This window comes from Ceratotherium simum, chromosome 4 (genome assembly GCF_057802395.1).
Source record: "Ceratotherium simum simum isolate JZ-2026a chromosome 4, ASM5780239v1, whole genome shotgun sequence".
Lineage (NCBI taxonomy): Eukaryota > Metazoa > Chordata > Mammalia > Perissodactyla > Rhinocerotidae > Ceratotherium > Ceratotherium simum.
Window position 1 is genome coordinate 83,066,650 of NC_141903.1, and position 21,190 is coordinate 83,087,839.

Consider the following 21,190-nt stretch of genomic DNA (forward strand, 5'->3'; position numbering starts at 1 on the left):
TGAAAGTTGTTTGCAGACCTACATCTGCCTACTGGATTGGGAAAGGACAACCACTTCTAACAAATTTAAATTCGAAAAGCAGCAGATTGTCACCAGTGAGTAGTGTGATAGCAGTTGTTAAGGTGCACAGAGAACAGCATGACTCACTTGTCAGAACCGGTTGAGAAGTCAGGGCTTGGGGTCAGAAACAAGGTGGAGACTGGATGCGAGTCCAGAGGCAAATAAACAGGACTGGATCAGCTACAAGGAGGACTGTATTTCCATTTCCATGTTTAACATGAGCTCCAAGTGTTCTGCCTACCGTGTTTGCTCCTGATCCTAGGGTAAAGAAGGGTCTATGGGGCCAGCCCCATGGCTTAGCGGTTAAGCGCTCGAGCTCCGCTGCTGGCGGCCCGGGTTCGGATCCCGGGCGCGCACCAACGCACCGCTTCTCCAGCCAAGCTGAGGCCGCGTCCCACATACAGCAACTAGAAGGATGTGCATCTATGACATACAACTATCTACTGGGGCTTTGGGGGAAAAAATAAAATAAAAAAAAAAAAAAAAAAAAAAAGAAGGGTCTATGAGCAGAAAAGGAAGAGAGGAATGGGAAATGGGGCTTATGGGATGGAGGTGAGCAGGGAGAGGGCTAGTAACTTAATTACGATTGTAGAATGGAGTAACTAGCTACATGCTAGAGAGACAGACCCGCCACAGGAACAATCAGAAGCTCAATCTTAAGGAGCTCTTTAATTGTAAGAAGTCATTCAGTTTATTTGGAGACAGCAATAGAAAGCTAGTTGTCTTTCTTCAAGGTTCGATTTTGAAGTTGCAAAGAAAATTCTTTGTATGTTATTTCACATTCTATAATATTAAAGAAGAACAATGTAAACTAAACCGTTAATTTTGGCCAATGAAGACTTTACGTTTCTTAGATGGCATTTAGATTTTTTTATCTTCTTCCTTTAAAGCAAAAAACAGAGCAGAGGGCTTGTCTAAGGACACATCATCAGGTAGTAGAAAAAAACAAGTAAACGTCAGGCACAAAATCCATAAAACTCATCAGTTTGGGGATGGGCTGGGGGCAAGGAGGAGGAAAAACATCCCTGCTGCCATGACTCATCTTTGGTGACAGATAACATCTCAGCACAGATGCTCTGAAACATCATTCTCAATAAGGTAGAAGTTTATGGAGAAAGGAGACAACAATGCAGAGAAATGCAATAACAAGGAACAAATATATGTTTGTTCTTTGTGTTAATTATTTATGTCCCCCAAACTCAGAGCTTCTTTATTTTCAGAAAATTTAATAAACTACCTTAAAATGTGAAACCATATAGTTTTTCTAGTTAGATGTTTCTGGATGAATGAAAAAATATGTGTGAAAAATGCAAGGAATGTGTTACATAATAGTGTTATTCAACTAAAATGTTCATAAATAAAAATAATTTTTTTTATTATTACATGCTTTATGGTCTTAATTTTCCCAATGTTCAAATGTCAAAAAACTTAAAATTTGTAATTTTTTGTCTTCCTAATCCACTATCACTCATCAGAAATTAATAAAAATTTCCACACTGAAAATTCTGAATATCATGTTTATGTTTGACTTCCATATTATTAGACAAAATTGTATAATGACAGTATTACTCAATGGAAAAGAGTTACTCATTCTTTTATTTAGGTCATGCTTGTATTACTACTGTGAGGGACCATCAAGTGTTAGCTCAACTATGACCCTACACATTGATTAAAAATGTTACACATAAAAAATATTGATCTGGGGCCGGCCCAGTGGTGTAGTGGTTAAGTTCACGTGCTCTGCTTCAGTGGCCCGGGATTCACAGGTTCAGATCCCAGGCACCGACCTATGCACTGCCTGTCAAGCCATGCTGTGGCGGTGTCCCATGTGTAAAGTAGAGGAAGATGGACACGGATGTTAGCCCAGGCCCAATCTTCCTCAGCAAAAAGAGGAGGATTGGCAACAGATGTTAGCTCAGGGCTAATCTTCCTCACCGGAAAAAAATATATATAGATATAGATCGAGGATGGGAGGCAAACTGTCAAATGCTGCCAATTTACTAAAGTTTTGATGAAAGTTAAAAAAATGTATTGAATGGTGATAGGTCCCCAATGGAATGGTCAAGACTATCAAACTTTAACAAAATGTTAAAAATTCAAGTATGTTATTATTCATTAAAAGGCAATGATGAACCTGATAAAAGCTGGAGAGCTTAGCTGAGAAAAATTTTTAGTATTTTTGTTAGAAAAATTACAGAGTCCTATTTAATGTGAATCTAGTGATTATCATTCCTAGTCTGAAAATGAGTATTTGTTCAGTCTGCGTATGACAGAAACTATGTCATTCTTTTGGTTGTTGGAACTATGCATTGACCATTGGCTAGAATACAGAAAAATTTGAACCCATTTCATTTCTAAATAATTACCAAATAACTAATATTTTGACTGTTTAATATAGTATACTTTGAAGGTAAGAAAAATCCTCAGGGACATCGGTTCTACATGGTACCCCTGTCATTTTTACTAAGCACCATCACACCTTCAGCTGCAATGTGTTGAACAATTAAAAGTCTCTATTAGTTTCAAAATGAATTAACATTCCAGTCTTTTTCTACTTCTTCATAGTTTAAATCTGAAAAAGAATAAAAGATACTGTTATAGTTCCATGTTTATGGGAAGCTATAAATGGACTTCTGAATCTGCCACACCCTATAGAATGACCCATTTGACAGTGATTGTTATGTGCTTCCTTTTGTTGGATCTTGAAGGGGAAATGCATTAATACGTATGGAGTGCCCCCGAGACTCACATCTTGTACTAAGCCCCTTCAGGCCCTTATTAGAGAGGCAACACATTTCTCCTCATCATAAAGCTTCTGGTGTAATTTGAGACACAAAACTGATTAAAAGATAACTTTAAAAAATAAAGGATGAATCCAGTGATATACCTGCATGAAGGGGCATTCCTCCAAGATTTTTGAAATTGTGGACTGATGACCAAACCTCAGAAGACCAAACACAGGAATTTAGGTTCCTGCTTTCCAATAAAGCTAGAAACAAAATTAATTTTGTACAGATAAATGAAATTTTAAATAGTTAATAGTAATTAAAGGGAGGCATTCCTCGTGAATGAAAAGAATGTTATTCTTACATAGCAAAATTGCACTTTTATTTCTTTTTTTCTTTTTGGTAGTTCAGCAATATCTGTAAGTAATAGCAAAATTAACTTTTTTTCCCTCTTGATATCAAATATATTTTAATAATCAGTATACTGTTAACTCATTGAGACAAAAAGACCCAGGATTCAGCTCAGACCAAAGCAGAGTTTGCACCTGTTCACCTCAAGGCCAGGATTCCCTGTGCTCTTCTTTTAGGGTTGCCAGATTTAGCAAATACAAATACAGGACATCCTGTTAAATTTGAATTTTGGATAAACAATGAATAATTTTTTAGTATAAGTGTATCCCAAATGTTATATCTTGCAACTCTGTCTCTATTAAAGATCTCCCAGATCTTCCAGCTGGTCCAGATGGTCTCCTGAGAATACCCAGAAGGAGAGACCTTAAAGGAGAATGCCTTCCTTCTATGCCTAAGCAAACACATACATATGCACACACCCACACACCCTGTTTCAGCTTGGAGATTCCACTTTGCCACCTCATCATCCAGCTCCAGGATCATCTTCTGCCACTCCCTGACACTCTTTTCTCCTCAGCACCAGTCTGGCTTAGAAGACACATTTCTGAATGCTTAAATCACTGCTGTGCTCATACATATAGCTCTGTACTTAGCCGTTTCTGACCAAGATAGGATGAAATTCTTCAAAGAGACATGGAGTGAGGAAAAGGTTCCTAATGTAAGCCAGGAATTATCAGACACCGATTTCTCTACTGCCTCGTCATTTAGATATCATTTATGAAGGGGTAGAATCAGACTACAGATTGTTCTGATAAAATGTAAAATGGCTGGTGTGATTTAGGAAATTCTGAGAAATGAGCATTGGGCTTCAATAGAGAGGCAGACTGCTCTGTACTTCATAGAAAAGAGGAAAGGCATTTCTACATTTCTGATGTTAGTTTAAAAAGAAAAATTAGATAGTCTTACTCTCTAGCTACTCCTGGTAATATCTCCTGGAGATATCTTCGAAAAGCAGATGATTTTCCAGTTCTGTTTTTTCTGTAGGAATATTTCTTATGGCAGTCAAAATCTGAGTGCTAGAAAGCAGATAGTTTAAAAATATAGCCACAGTTTAGAATGGCATATTTTATGTTTCATAAATCTTTACAGGCAATCACCCTATGTGATATATTTCCAAGGGTATTCTTGTTACTTAAAGAGACTTTCATCATAAGAGAAGTTAAACATGGGGGTGTGTCCTACCTACTGACTTTTAGACTGGGCGTCCTAAATGCCGGCAAGTTTGGGAGAAGCAAGATAACAGTCGACAGAGTTAGAATATTTTGCTTTGATTTTTTCCATGGGTCTTTTTCCAAGGCCAAGACTTAATAACAAAATTATATGAATTTCTCAGGGAGGCTCTTTTGGCTCTTTCTAAGAAGCTGCCAGATCTTCAGCTACTTGGTGCCAAGGTTATACAAGAAAACCACAGAAAGAACAGAGATAGCTTCTCTGTCCCCAGTGTCTTTCTCCTCTCATCTCGCTAAATTGGATCTTAGCAATTCCTTAGCTCAACTTGTCACTTTCACAGTGGACTAGGGCATCACAGATATAACCTATGCCAGCTTTCCAGTAATAGAGAGGTTGATATTACTGGAGAGAGTTGGATTCCTTAATTTCATACCTCTTTGGGTCAGTTGAGCCCTTTTATGAGAGGCCAGAAGTTAAAAGTTCTTAAAAATACTCCCAAAGATGTGCCATTTCCTCTTTTATCCCAACTCTCCCGACCCACTGAGTACCAGGAAAGAGTGAATTTTAGAAAGACATCACAGCTCTCTTTCCCAATCAAGAATTAAATATCAGCGAACCAGCATCCACATCAATTACAGGAAAATGAAGGAGAATGTGTGACAAGTTGAAGAGCAATAAATGGCCCTTTATTGCCAGAGCAGAAAAAAAGACAACATATTTTCATTTCTTGGCCAATTATTTTTAGAATCACCTATTCGTGCATTTTGAAAAATAATGTCTAAAAGAAAGAACAGTAGACTGCAAATGGTGCTGCGTGAATTCTAAGTAAGCACCAAATTTGTGGTTTAGTAAAAAATTTCTTGGGATATAATCAGAAATTATATACACTACGAGCATGAAGCAAAACCAGATCAGTTCAGTGAAATGTAGCATTCCCTGAAGCCAAAGACCTAGTTTTTTACATAATTACAAACAAGAGCAAACTTCAGAGCCACAAGAAATCTCCTGAGAGCAACAATGGGAGTGGAAATAATTTTCTCACAGAATCCATATATTCAGTTTAATGGCTTAAAATGATTCATGCACTGGTGGAAGAAAGACATGGAACTTGTCCTCATGTTTTTCTTTTCACATCCCCCATCAAACAAAAATGTCCTATAATTGCACCTTTGAAGTTGAATCTTTGGCTAGGCAGTTTGAAAGCCTCATACAATGTCACTGAGGGAGCTTGGGAAGCAAAGAAATCTCTGAAGCAACCAAGGTCCAGATTTTTAAAAGGGCTTATGGAACAAAACAACATTATGAAAGGAACATAGAGAAAAATTGGTATCCAATATGAAATATGGTGCAGAATTATTTATATATGTCACCATGCTCTACAGCTTCCGGGAAACCTGACTGCAGTTTCTCAAGGGATTTCTAATTAGTCCCCCATAGATGGCCAAAGTAATATTCCCCAAAGAATGTATAAGCCTTTGCAGAAATGATATTAAAGAAATACAGAAGAATAAGGATGTTGAATTGTTTTATTATTGAAATATCAAACAGAACAAGTAACACTAGTTGTTTAATATATTTATTAAGTTTGTGTCCATGAAAATAAATATCATACAGAAAATAAAAATAAGAAGAGCAAGTAAAATAGAGAGAGTAGAACCTGAGAGTCGAGGATTTAGAAAGTGTACTCTAGGGCCACAATAAATAAGTTTCAGTAGGTTGTGATGTCAGGATTTATTCAAAGAATCAGAAAAGAATAAGTTCACAATTAATTTTGAAGCCTGAATATCTGTCACAGGCCCAGCCCGTGATGTTGAGAAAGTTTTTGACACAATCTTTTCAGGCAATTGAGGTCCCTTTTCAGACTAATCAATTTTACAAATATCAAAAAGTCCTCTGTGAAACCTATAACTCTTCAACATCTATTACTCACTGCAGAGTTTGGGAGTTCCCAAATCCACCCTCACTGCTGACACCAATTGCAAATTCAGAGGTTCCCAAGACCACCTCAGGTGTGACAATTCACTGTAAGGACTCACAGAGCTCATTTAAAACCGTTATACTCACAGTTACAGTTTATGACAGTGAAAGGATTTAGATAAAAATCAGCCAAGAGACCAGGCGTATGGGGCAGAGTCCAGGAGAGTTCCAGGCCTGAGCTTTCAGTGGTTCTTTCTCAGTGGAGTCGTGGACAGTGCTAAGCTCTCACAGCAATGATGTGTGACGACATGCGCAAAGCATTGCCAGTGAGGGAAGATCCCCTCAGCCTTGATGTTCCGAGTTTTGATTGAAGCTGGGTCATGCAGACATAGTTGATCGCCTGCATGTCTGACCTTAGTCTCCAGCCCTTCCAGTGGTCAAGCTGGCTCAAAGCCCCCACACTAAATCATATTGTTAGTGTAGACTATCTGTTGTGGCCCAAGGCCCCCACATAAACAAAGACATTCTTATCATGCAGGACTTTTCCAAAAAATTGATATTATCTCCCAGAAGCTGAGGGCAAAGGTCAGGCCTCCCTCTGGGGAAGGTTAACCTTTTACTGCATGCTCATATTACACAAAGTTGTACAGAACTGTACATTTTTCACTGGAATGACATGTGTCTGCAAATACTATGATTATACTAGATAGGACACGTCCTTAACGATACAGAAATGTTCACCTGCTGACACGTTGTTTTGGTTGCCTATGGCCTTGCTTCATCTGCACCTTTGGAGGGCAATAGTTCTGTTCAAGATACTTTGGGTTGGAAGACACTGTGGCAATTCCCTCTGCTGATGAGGATTTTGCTGCAGCATCTATTGGGATGTCCTATAGGAGGGCTCATCCCCCAGCTCGTTGTTCTGCAGACTGATGCTCAATGCAGACTCTGGTCAACACAATCTACTATCTCCAACAAAAGCCTTGTTGTTGTTGTTTTGGTGTACCTCTTAGAATATGATTCTTGGTATGCACTATTTTCCAAGGAACATTTTCTAGAATATTGGAATTTACCTGGAAACTGGTTTCTTGTTTCCTTATTATATCTGAAAGAGTGTACTTATATTTAGACTAATTTTGTTACAGAGTTTCATTGGTTTCGTGGAATTGGTTGTAGAGAAAACCATCAAGAATGATATACCAGCCATTCAATCATGAAATGGTTTCAGGATGCTGGTAAATTTTCCTAGAAAATTGAATTCGCTGAATAATAGCTAGAGTCTATGTCGGCTAAAAGAATCAAACTTGGGTTTCAAACTTTTTATATCCAATCAACAATAGAAGTTTCACACGTGTAAAACATCCAATAAGATTTTTTTTTAAATGGATGTAGATTTAAAAAATCTACTAACGGACTGAGACTTTTTAAGGAAACAATTTTCTATACATTTAACACAATCATTTTTATTTTACTTTTTTAATGGAAAGTTTTGGTTTTTGGAATGCAGTGATATAGGGCAAAGTAGGACATAAATTAAATTGCAGATTAGCTTAATCTAGTCAGAGAATCAGTTTGCAGATTAGCCTAATCTAATCATAGAATCAGAAACAGCTGAAGTCTTTTTTATAAATACTATTCAGATGAATAAATATTATGTTTAAAGTCATTTGTGCATACTAATTCTGTGAAAATTTTCATATGACTTTAAATCACTTAAAGCGTTGATTCAAGTTGTAACTCTGAGATTTTTGACAGTCTAAAAAAATTCAAGTAATGTTGATACTAAGTATATAAAAATGAGTTTTATGAAGCTGAACCACAAACTAAGTATAAGTCCCTATGTCACCTACAAAAATCAGATTTTACACTGACATAATATAGAAATGATAACTTCGTGAAGTAGATACGTAAATCCTAATGTCCGCTAAATTTCCACTATTTTTTAAATAGATCATAATTTTAACTAAGAATTGCTATTTTTAAAATGTAATTAATTCAATAAAATGAAATGAAATTGGGATAAATGTAAATTTCTACATCTACTATAAATCCACTTTATAAGTAAAAAACTGGAAAAATATGGCTTAAGAGAAATTTTATGAAAAAGTTGAGAGTTTATTTGATCATAAATCAATCAACCATGACCCCAAATGTAATATAATAGTTTTAAATCTTAGACTGCATTGATAGGAGTATCGTATCCACACAACACAGGCGCACTCTTTTGAGCCATTTGGGGGTTAAATACATACTATGTCCAAATAAATATCACACTTGAATAGAGTCACAGTTAAACCAGAGGGTATCCAATGGAATGCAATCAAGACGGTAAATTTGAAAATCATCTTACATGAAGAATTTTTTAAGGAACCATGAATGTTTAGCCTAAAGCACTGAATTTGAGTTTGAAAGGTTTGTGTTAGTTATTGGTAAATATGTCAAAAAGTGTTTTTCCTTTGATAGCTAGACTTCTATGCTTGTTGAGAATCAAGCACTAGGATCAATAGATGGAAGTTAGAAAAAGGCATATTTCAGCCTAATAAGAAGGCAGAGACATTCAAGGTGTCTAAATACAGACCTCAGACCCACCCTATCATATTGAGGTTTGCCATGGTTAGGCTGAAAGTTCCATGTCGGAAATGTTAGAGAGGGAAGATGGTGCCAGCAGATCTATGCCTTCTCTTCCAAGTCTCAGATTCTTCCATTGTTTGGACAGAATTAGATAAAAACAGGGCTTCTCAGGCAACAGAGGTAGAAAAGACCGTTCTTTTCTAACTTCTTTACAAGCACTCTTACAAAGAATTCTTAACTCTTGTACTCCACACCCCACATACACATGCTGCCCTAAGGAAATGGATTTTTATTTTTATCCTTTATCTCTTAAGGATATCAGATCAGTATACAGGTGTAGTCAATAAAGCCAGTGGTGTATTTCTTGGACACCATTACCAAGGCAAATGCAAACTATAGGGAAAACTTGAGAAAGCTTTATTCAACCCTCTTATTTCCATAATATCTGGAATCCCATGTACCCGTTCGAGTCTCCACGTGCTAGAAAAGAAACAATGAAATGTAGAAGGGGATGACCAAAAGGCCACAAGGGTGAAATGATGGTCACTTCAGACCTTGCTAAAATCCTGACTCCTTCGCCTTGAAGAGCTCAGGGAGGCTATATAAAAATGTTGAAACCCGCCTGCTATTTGGATGATGTGAACATAAACTCCCAAAGGTTAGAACAATGGGAATCCCTTTAGAACTTTTCACATGTTAAGTTAGGGACAAATAAAAAGAAGTACATCTTCACAAACCAGATGAGTTGCTAAATAAATAGTATGTGCAAGAAATCCCCATAGGATTTCCGGATATTTTTGAAAGGCAGAGCCTTCGTATATGACTGCTAGGAGAAGCTGCGATTTGCTCCAGCTCTCTGACTGCATCTTGGAGGACAGTCTTGCCTTCCTCCATGCTCCTTGGCAGCTTCCCATTGAAGACGTCTACTCTGGCCCGAATAGACCATTGTCTGTAACGAAGAATGCTGGAAGCAACATTTAATTGTTTTCTTTTATCTGATAGTCTTTCTGTGTTGAGATCTGAATCTTCAATAGAATCTCATTTGAATTTTAATAATTTTATTTATTTGTTTTTCCCCCAAAGCCCCAGTAGATAGTTGTACGTCATAGTTGCACAGCCTTCTAGTTGCTGTATACGGGACACGGCCTCAGCATGGCTGGAGAAGCGGTGCGTCGGTGCGCGCCCAGGGTCCGAACCCGGGCCACCAGCAGCGGAGAGTGCGCACTTAACCGCTAAGCCACGGGTCCAGCCCCTCATTTGAATTTTAAATAGTATCACTGGAAAGTTGACCTTAGAAAACAAAATCCAAGATGTCAGCGGTGTTGAGGCAGCTGCATTTTTCTGTCTGTCTTCTCCTAGGTTGTAATTGTGGAAGCCTCTCCAAAGTACCTTGAGTGCCTTTTTCTCAAGGCCCCATATGTTGGGTAAAGCTTGAGAGATCCCTAAGCATCATCATGTTTGAGTACATCAGCAAGCTTGACAGCAGCTGATTAGCTAAGCCTCCTCCTGAAACTGAAATATGTGCATACTCTTTCTAAAAACTTCTAAATCAAGCTTTCTTTCTCATATGCAGTGTTTTCGCTTTTATACGGAGCAAATGTTCTCTATCAGTCTTTTCAGACTTTGATTTCAGTTGAGGTGCTTATATCTCTAAAGTGTGTGTGTGAAAGCACTTTTCTAGAATTTTTACACATCTTGTAAAGTTGAGGAAAAATACTGAGTTTGCACTCCTTTGCCAGGTAAAACATTGAAATAGCATTATTAAGCAAGATCTTCCTAGTGCTGGAGACGAGAAAACACATGGGCCACATGTTTGCACAGCAAGTACAAGATGTCGTGCTAGAATTTGCAAGTGTATGCTTTGTATTCTCTGCTGTGTCATTACTGAGAGATCTCCAAAAATAAAAGTATATTTTCAGAACCTTTAGATCATGGTTTGGGTGATTCCAATGTAGATTGTGGCTGTTTTTCTGTGGAAATTTTTGTTTTTTAAATTATGCTCTTTTACGAAACTTGAATTCTTTTAATGAGCATTCGAATATCTATGACTTTCACATGTTTAATCAGAAATGTCACGGTTGTATCCGATTTCAGAGCTGATGTAATTTCTCTAACTGTAATCTCCAAAATAAAAAGGTGAGTATAACTATTCATTCAACTACTGCTTCCTAGGTTGATAGTTTCTTATTGAAACTTGTGCTGAAGACCAGTGACTTAAAAGAAAATTGTTTCTTCCTGTGTTTCCTTGCGAAGAAGTAGTATAACAGTATATTTTGGATTGTTATAGATTTTTGGACTGTTATAGATCTAGATGAAAGTTAATGCATTTAAACTATTATTTCAAAGATATACATTAAGTTCTCTAGCAGGGCTATGAAATTGGATTTCAGATTCTATATTAAATTGTGACACCATAGCGTTTGAATCCAACATCACGTGAGAGAGAATGTCAGGAAACCATGGAATGTACACTCTTATTTTCTGCTGTTGCAAACACAACCTCTCTCAAGACTTTTGTTGATTCTTTGCATGGTATGTCTTATACATACCATGAGTTTTTGCTAACGGAGACACTGTTATTTAGTAACACATTTCAATCCAGAATTAGTTCCTGCTTGGTTAATGCAAGCCAGAGCTTTGCTGAGGAAAAACTTATTAAATGAACATGGATTCAGATATGCCAGAATGATGACTTCTAGACTTGGCACACAGTTCAGTATTCTCTTCTTCAGCAAATATTTATTCAAAATAGGCTTTGAGATATATTTTGTGTCAAGCTGAAAAATTATTTCCCCACCAGATGGGGACGGCACTTTGCATTTGCCCTCAACAGCACATAATCTTTCCATGGAACCAGCAGAATGATTATCTCATCTTGTCTGTTGTTTCAGTTAATCGTTGCCACGCTGTCCACTACTGTAGAGAAGAACATCTTTATTTTTCTCTTTCCACAGGACCTTTTGCAATCATGTGAGACTGAACCAACTTATTCTAGAAGACCATTTTTAAAATTTTCTTTTTAATTTCAGAATGTTCGAAGATATGGGTTAAATATTCTGTCATGTGAATGATGGAGTTTCTTTTTTCTTTGCCCTTGGGGGAATTTTATTTTCAGGTCTCCCTTTGGCCATATAGTCATGTTTTGATCTCAAGGAAGAAAGAAAATTATCTTCCAATTATAAGATATCTCATAAAGTTAGAAAGGAAAACCTTTAAGAGGTTTTCACTAGAGCTAAAACAAAAATACAAATATAAAATAATTAGAAATAACTTGAATAATAAATGCACAGAATTTATAGATTAAAATAATGATAAAATCTTCAAGTAAGACTAAATATTATAAATACATGAATTTCTCCCAAAGTAATTTATAATTTAATGTCATTTCTACCAGGATCTCAGTATTTTGATATTGTTTTGATTTTTCTGAAACAGGCATTTCTCAAAGTTATTATAAAAATCTCTTGAGAGAAACATGGGCATAAAAAGCTCAAAAAGCTTTGAAACAAAAGAATACAGTGCCACCATGCCAGGGCATTGTCAGTCACAATGATCACAAGAGTATTGTACGGATCCAAGAAATAATAGAGAAGCCAGAAAAAAAACCCAAAAAACTATGGTTCATAAACGGTATTGATTGGGTTGTCTCTCTCGGGGATGGGTTAATTTTGTTCTCTGTGTGAGAAGTGAGCAAAAGACACTGGCAGAGGCTGTTATGCTCATCAAATGTTCATGTGCTCCTCTCCATTTCCCAGCCTCCTTTGCAGTTGGGCCAGGGTCATATAATTAGTTAAGGTCAATGAGATATATCCAGAAATGATGTAGGCTGTTTCCATACCTTGTTCTTTAGAACATCCTGCACAATCTAACAGCTCTCTTTCCCCTTGCCCCTTGTGAATGTGGAGGCCACATGTTTCAGATGATGGCTGTAATTTGCAAGTTGCCTGGATCTCTGAGTCGCTCCTTGGAAGAGTGTTCCTTCAGCAGGCCACCTAACCAACATTAGCCTATGACAGAAGCAAAAAATAAATATCTGTTGCATTAAAAAAACCTGATGACAGGCAGATAAAAATGAGAGATCTACGTATTCCTGACTTAGACAACCAATTTTCATCTTATTCAATTCTTTAAATTAAGCACTAATTGACAATTTAATTTTAAAATGATCATTAAAAAGAAGCTGCAATATATTTTGAAAAAGATGAAATGAATAGTTATCAAATCTCATGTTTGGGGAAAATGCTCCAAACAAGAAAATAATTCCCAAGATAAAGAAGGCTGTATGATTGATGTTCTTCGCTTTTCTTCACTAGGTTTTCCAGGGCAATTTTGACAATGATACCCACAGAAAAAACGTCATCGACCCTCCCATCTACGCACGGCACATAAGAATCCTTCCTTGGTCCTGGTATGGGAGGATCACACTGCGGTCGGAGCTGCTGGGCTGCAAAGAGGAGGAATGAGGAGACCCCACATCCCACAACCTTCCTCTATATTTTCCTAAAAGTATCTCCATGGAATGAACTGTTCAGAATCTGTAGGAAACTGAATAGAGTTTTTCATGAAAAAGTGCTCGAATTATGGTAGGCCACTGTCTTTCTAAGGAGGTCTAAGCCTGCCTTTTCAATGGTTTAATTTGATTTTTATTGTTTAAATTTCTTAAGCAACATCACATTAGCTGTGAATTAATTTTATCATTGTTTTCTGAATTATTCACACTGGTTGAAATGTATTAGGGAACGAAAGTAGCATTCTTTTGATAGCAAGGGTAAAAAAATCTCATAGTTATCAAATAAGAGCAAGAGTTGATAGAACCTTTATAATCAATACTCAGCTAATTCTTATAAAAGAATACTGCAATGTTAGCAATAAGGGTTTTTTTTCCTTCTGTAATGACTCTGCATTATCCTCATTGTTTCCCTGTGTCTACCAGACCTGTCAGTGTTTATAACAGAATTTTGAAGAAGAATCTGTAACATGCAGTACTAATTGATATTATAATTTTCGTTTTAGTTTCATTATTTCTAATCAGAGATTATGTGATTTCTTTTTCGTTTCGGTTCTATTCTATATTCTTTATAGTGTTTATTGCCCAAATAAGTCTATATTTTTTCCAATAGAGTTTTCTCCTATTATTTGGCTAAAAGAAGTATCATGTTGTTCATATATATGGAACATGATTGAATACCAGTAGATTGATCATAATTAATATCAGTAGAGTTAATCTGCAATTCTATTTTTTAAGGACGCCATAATTTCCAAATTCTTCCTTTATAAAGAACCCATTACTACCATTTTGCAAAATAAACAACAACAAAATTGTATTATGTCCCTTTAAACCAAAATTTAAATCTTTATTTTGTTGGTATTTACATAGCTTTATCTTACTTTAAAACAATAGAATGAAGAATTTTTTGTTTGTCTACTTAAAACACTTTGTAGCAAACAAATATGAACATAGTGCTGCATAGCTTGGCCAAGCATACTCATCATTTCTTTGTTCCTCTCTGCATTTCCTGTGAAACTAGAATTTTATTGAGATTTGAGACTGGTGGTGGTTTCCCAGGAAAGCACAATGTGTAGTTATTTGTGAGAAGAAAAGTACTTACTAATGACAAAGTAGTAAACCATTTTCAAGATGAAAATTGATTTCTATTTATTTTGTTTCAAAGGTCCTGAAAAACTAAGCAATTATCATAACAATTTCTTATTGATCATGGAGGTTTCGTTGACATGTCTCTCAAATGAAAGCTCACACTGCCTCCATAAAAGTCCTCAACATCTAATTTATCAGCTTTACAAGTATTTATTTCATAAGGCTTAGACGCAGAATTATTGGAGTTTTACATTACGGGTCCTGGAAAAGACAGTATGGGTGCACGAAACGTTGAGCTCCTGTGCCACACCGCGAAGTTTTTCCTTTATTATTTGTGCTGCATAACAAAAACCACTTGACTGTTGCTGTCTTGTCTGTCCATGTGTTAACAGCATTTCTTAATGATGTATATATGGAGTGGTCTTCAATCATAGTGAAGAATTTAAAGAGAAAGTCAACCATAATGGCATTTTTAATAAGAGCAAAATTAGAACTGGCTGGCCATATATTTGTCCTATGCCTACTTGCTTTCTACTTCTTGTTATGAAATTGTTGATTTGGAGCATCTGAAATGGTGATCATTTTTTAGCATCCTTCACAAACACAATTGTTGTGTCCTCAGTATTGCCTTTTTTAGATAACTTTAAAATTAGGAATTTAAATATTTTTAATTTGCTAAATTTTAAAGTCATGTTACAAATAATTACTTAGGTCCAAAAAATATACACACACTTACTATCTAGCCAATGGCCCTTATTTCTTTAAAGATTTACTGTCCCACCAAATTTCTAACTATTTTCCTTTGCAAATTATGCATGGTTCTTCATTCTTAATTGAGTATGTTTTAAAAATTATGAGTAATGCTTTGTAATGATTTACTTTCTCAAAATTATTGATAGCTTCTTATTATATTTTGAATTTTATTCTATTGATAGTTTTTTAAGCAAATATTTTCAGAGGGAGTTTGTTAAAATTATATTTGTTACTTTGTAGAGATACATTCAAATGGCTTTCTCTTGCTTGTGAATTTTCTCTCTGCTCTATATGTTCTTCACCAACATGGCATGACCAATGGGATATCTGTTTGTCCCATGATGCCCAGAGTTCATGACAATAAAGAGATTCCCACATGTGGAAATGTTAATAATTATTGTGAAGTAGTATGTAGCTTTTGTGTCACGTGTATCAATGATATCAAAGTGAAGCAAATTTATTTTATTTCAATTCACACTAAAACAAGTAAAATCTCATAAGCAGAATACACAGAATAATCACTTATTCACCATATTGAGAAACTATAATATGCTAATTTTATAATCTATGAAATTAAAATTTTAAACATTTCCATTTTATCTATATCCAATTAAAAGCACTTATCCTAATCACTGATTCTAATTTTAATGTTAACTTTCTCTTTCTGAATGGCTTCATAAGGATTGGTGTGAATTTTGAAGACTTAGGGTACCAATGATTGTATCTTTGCTAGAACACAAATTATGAAATATAATCCTCACTGCTGGCTTCTGACGTGTCAGTAAGTACAGGAATAACTAAAACACAAATAACCGTTGCAAACTTTCAAGCTGTGTAATATTCCAATGTTGGGGTGTGTTTTTTTTTTTTGTATATATACTTAAATCATGTAGGCTGTTGTAAAATCAGTATGACCTTGTCTAACCTTCAAACTTAAAATAAAACTTTTGAAAATCCAAGATACTATTGAGGCAGCTGTATTTAAACACATTTGTAAGAATACACAACTTGTCTAAATGTGAATGCCCACTACTCTTAACTACATGCTTGGTTTACGTTTTCTTTGTACATAGCAATTAAACAAATACAGAAAAAAATAGAAGTTGCAGTAACTTCCAAATATACATTGATATCAGCTAAATTGACCTTTCCAAAGTTATTAAAATGTATGCGTTTCTCCTGCTCCTTTTAGCTGTGGAAATTTTATTGGAATACTAATAATCCAAAGTCATTCTTTTGCATCATGCATATTTACAGTCTTGTGTACAAGTATTGATCTGCCCATTATTAATCAGATGCTATAGCTATGATTTCTATTGTTTTGTAAGTACATGATTCTCAGGAGTATAATGAAGAGATTCAGTCAGTGGTAACTAATAACACAGACACTGATAACATATTTATCCATGTAACTTCAGCTATTGCTTCAAGAAAATCATAACACTTGGCTTCTTCATAAACTCTGTTTCTGGCCCTCTGGAAGTCACTGGTAAGATATTGTCTGTCTACTTCCCACTTCTTAGATGTTTTTTTAGACTCAAAAAATTTAGGGAAAAAACTTAAGATATTAAATGTTGACTCCTTAGTTGAGTGTCAATGAATCTCTGGTAGTTCTTAGAACTAACTTATTATATATGTTTATGTATTCATACATGTTCCTATTTAATTGCATTTTAATGTGAATTGTTCAATGGGTTTCCATTGCTTACCTAATTTTTGCACATACCCAAACATACACAAATGTGCTTTTTTAAAATAAAAGCAATTATACCCATATATTTTTAATAAAGCCAATAAAGAATCATGATAACATCTATACAGGGTAAAAATTCATTGTGATAGCAGAATAATTATTCAACAGAAAATTTTCAACTATGAGGCTTTGAAAATTACTGATGTAAGATGTAAAAATAATAGAAACATTTAGAATTCTAAGGAGGAAAGTCTGGCCATGTTGAAATTTGTTTTAAAAAACCTATTAAAAATAACTTCATGAATGGAAAGGATTCTCTCTGTGTAACCTAAAATTTCAAAACATCTAGCACTTCAGCTTTGAATACATGACTTTAAGATTTTGGTAAAGAAATATTTATTTTTACTGTCAGAAATGCAATGCTCTCTCTCTTCCCAAAAGCTAGTTTAACACAATATTCACAATCAAGTTAGTGTGCTATTTGTTTGTGAAAAATATTGCCTCTATCCTTTGAGATGCAAAAAGACCCTTTTACCTGAGCAGGTAAAATGGAGGATTAAACCACTTTGCCAGCTGAGAAATATCTGAACTACCCTGAAACAGAATGCATTGTCATTTGTCTTGACAAAGAAAGAATGCATGGTGTAAGTAGCAATTTTTCTATTGATTTTGAAGGGGGAAATAAGATTCCTTGATTCTGTTGCAGGAAGTGGCTATAATTCACATTGGATGTTTCAACATTGCCACCAAATAAAGTGTTTTCCACAGTAGGCAAGTGGCGCTTGCTCAAAGAGTTATTTTTATTAGATGAATTTGGTAGCAGAAATAGTAAAACACTTTTGGGAAAGGCTCCTCATTTAGTTGTTTTTGCATATCTTGGCAGGTGTTGATTGAGTCATTTCAAAACAGTAATGCTGTAGAAATATGGTATAGTGGCATCAGCAAATGGTCACCACATTACATGATTAAGCGTTGCATATGGTGACTGCCTCTGATTTAATTTTATTTTAACGTCCTCAAAGGAATAAACCATACCCTTCCATTTTTATATAAAATCCCCTTAGTGCCATTCATGTGCCCACATATAAGTATGTTAATAATGATGATGAATTGCAACATAAGCTCAACCTGCTGGCACCTGGAAAAGAAATGGCAGTGAGACTGATGGTGCGTTCAAACAATGCATCCCCCGGCCAGCGTGGAAACAGCTTTGTGATGACTTCTATAACATCAGGCCAAAACACTGCGGAGCACGAACGGAAGAGAACTGGGAGTAGACTACAGGCGTATGACAGGGAAGGAATGTTTTCAGTGAGAAATGACTTACCTGACAAATTAAATGTGGATTTACACACGTTTTCCAGTTTTTCCACTTTTTTAGTGGTTATATGGCAGAAATTTAAAGAAAAAAATAAGAAGGCGGCCTTGCCTTTCAGGAAGAGAACTATAACAGGCCAGTGACTGGCAGACATGATCAGCACAGCACTTCTTAAGGCTAATGCCATTTTCCTGGAGCCGGGAAAGAGGAATTGAACAGAGAGGTTAAACATGGCGCATCACAAAGGAAGCACTAAATAATCAACTCCGACAGTTTTACTTCCTCACTTCTCAGTTTCTTAGGGTATAATATGGAGAAGAGTTTGTGTGTGTGTGTGTGTGTGTGTTTGTGTGTGTGCGCGCGCGCGCGTGTTTTACCAGCAGGAGCATTCTGCTGTGGTCTGGATGTTTGTGTCCCCTTGAAGTTTGTATGTTGAAATCCTAACCTCTAAAGGTGATGGTATTAGTAGGCGAGGCCTTTGGAAGGTGATTAGGTCATGAGGCTGGAGCCCTCATGAGTGGGATTAGTGCTTTTATAAAAGAGACCCCGCAGAGCTCCCTGGCCCCTTCCACCGCAGCGAGGACACAGCGAGACGGCACTAGCTATGAACCAAAAAGTGGGTCCTCATGAGAAGGTGACCAGGCTGGTAACTTGATCTTGGATTTCCTGGCCTCCAGAAAGGTGAACAATAAATTTCTGTTGTTTATAAGTTACCGAGTCTGTAACTTTTTATAACAGCCTGAATGGACTAAGACACATCCCTAAAAGGAATCTGTTCTTAGTGGTAAAAATACCTTGATAAGCTGCCTGGGATGTGGACTGAGACTCCAAGAGCCACGTTTAAACAGTAGTAAAATGTTTTTCAAGCTTCCAGTGGAGAGAATTTGGTGGGTTAGGACTAGTATTTTTTATTATTATTATCATTTGTTAAATATACTAGAAGAGGAGAGAAGAGGAGGGGAGGAAGGAGTCTATGGTAAAATTCTTTCATAAACCATTTTATTTCAATTATATTCCTGTATATATATGTGTTCTCCATCACAGTGTGTTATTTTTCTTACTCTGAGACACAACCACAAAAGTTTGAAAACCACGGCAACGTGGTCACTGAGCTGCTGTCTAAGGTGGTGTCTGCTGGCTGCCTGGTCCGCTGGGTGGCCAGTGTGAGTTGAGAGCCAGTACTGGATGGATCCTGTCAATAGGAGGCTTTTACAGGCTTGGTGGGGGCGGAGAAGAGGTGTAGTACTGGAAGCCCGAGAGGCTTTTTAAGAAAACAAGTAAAGATACTACACCAAGAATTGTGTGAATTTTTTCTGCATGGTGGAAAAGCCCTTTGCCCTTCTCCCCATAAAATAGTCTAATAAAATAAAATTTTCCCGATTCTATTTCATTGTTTATTCTGCTAGGGAAGATGCCCCCAAGTACAGCCTGAAGGTTGGTTTGTAGCAGGAGCAGAGGCTGCCTGGGGGGGATCTGCCACTTGGGGTGAAACTTAATGCAGATCCTTGCGTTGTTTTGTTTGTCTGTTTCTTTGTTTTAATAGACTTTGATGCTTGTTTTTTTTTTTTAATGGATTTTGCTACAGTCACTTCTGGTTTAAAATTCCATGCTCTGATTCCTCCCATACCCTCATTCTAACCTTTTAAGCCCTTCAGAAACTCGTACTACTAATTCCTTGCATGAGAGTTTTCCCACCTAAACTTAATATCACAAACACTTATGCCTTCGAATTGTAGCATTAGACTGTAATTCAGGTCCTGTAAAATATTGAAATGTTTTCACTTTCACAGGAGATATAAACAAAAGCTAAATTCTTTTATAAATAACACTGCAAAAACTGTATTAATATTAAGAAAATATTAAGCTTAACCAACTTGTTAAAAATCATTCTTTGAGCAAAATAGAAGCACTATGCAAGGTTCTAGAAATACAGATAGGAAAAGACTGACTTTCAGGAACTCACAGTCTAGAGAGTGGGAGTGTAAAGTAAAGAATTAGAAGGTGTAAGTGAAGAATTATGATGGGTGCTACGAGATGTGCAGAGAGAACATAGAACAGAAGCACTTACATCAGCAAATGAAGTAGGACAGGGAAAGCATCTTGAGGGAGGGGACATCTGAAATGACACCCCAACTGTCCAATTTAATATTCACGACACCTGAAACACCCAATTTACTATTCATGACAAACCTAGGAAGAAAAGATTAACGTGACCTCTTTGTAAGAGCAGAAAAAGAAGCTTAAAGAGGTAAGGAGATTTGCCCAGGTTGCAGGGCTTGGATTTGTACCTAGATCTTTTTCTTTTTTTTTCCTTCTGAGGAAGATTCTCCCTGAGCTCACATCCACTGCCAATCCTCCTCCTTTTTTAGCTTGAGGCATATTAGTCCTGAGCTAACATCCGTGCCAATGTTCCTCCACTTTGTACATTGGACACCGCCGCAGCGTGGCTGGTGAGTGGAGTAGGTCTGCACCTGGGATCTGAACCCACAAACCCGGGCTACTGAAGAAGAGCATGCAGAACTTGAACCACTCGGCCATGGGGCCAGGCCCTTGTACCTCAATCTTATGACACCTCGCACCCAGTTAAATACTCTTTTTCTTCTTTAGGTCAAAGGGTGCTGAAAACGTGTTTCATGACATACTACTACATTAACAACAGGAATGATTTGCCTCCAGCCAAGCAGTCCTTGTTTATTCTGTAATTTCTCAGATTGCCCTAAATAATTTAATACACCAGTATTACCTAATAACATATATTTGAACTAATTGATCAATGGGTGAAGTGTTCATCATCACATGACTATATGAGAGATCTACAAATGATGAACAACTAATGACTACTGTGAGATACTAATGGCATTAATTTTCAAAAAGTGAGTAATAAGCCCAAAATGTCAACAAATCTGCTATCCCAAGAAACAGTAAATGGCCTATCCCCATGTGTAGAGCATGAGATCCTTAATGTAATATTCAAA

The 21,190-nt window shown here is 36.5% G+C and overlaps 1 protein-coding gene across 2 annotated transcripts in view; it reads left to right on the forward strand.

Moving 5' to 3' along the window:
- EDIL3 (EGF like and discoidin domains 3) overlaps nt 1–16,163 on the forward strand; it is a 374,627-nt gene extending 358,464 nt beyond the window's left edge. For both annotated transcript variants that reach the window (XM_087430080.1, XM_004420388.3), the window contains one exon: nt 13,169–16,163. In XM_087430080.1, the coding sequence (XP_087286206.1) occupies nt 13,169–13,318 (150 nt within the window). In that variant the 3' untranslated portion in view covers nt 13,319–16,163. The remainder of the gene's footprint in view (nt 1–13,168) is intronic.
- Nucleotides 16,164–21,190: the final 5,027 nt, after the last annotated feature.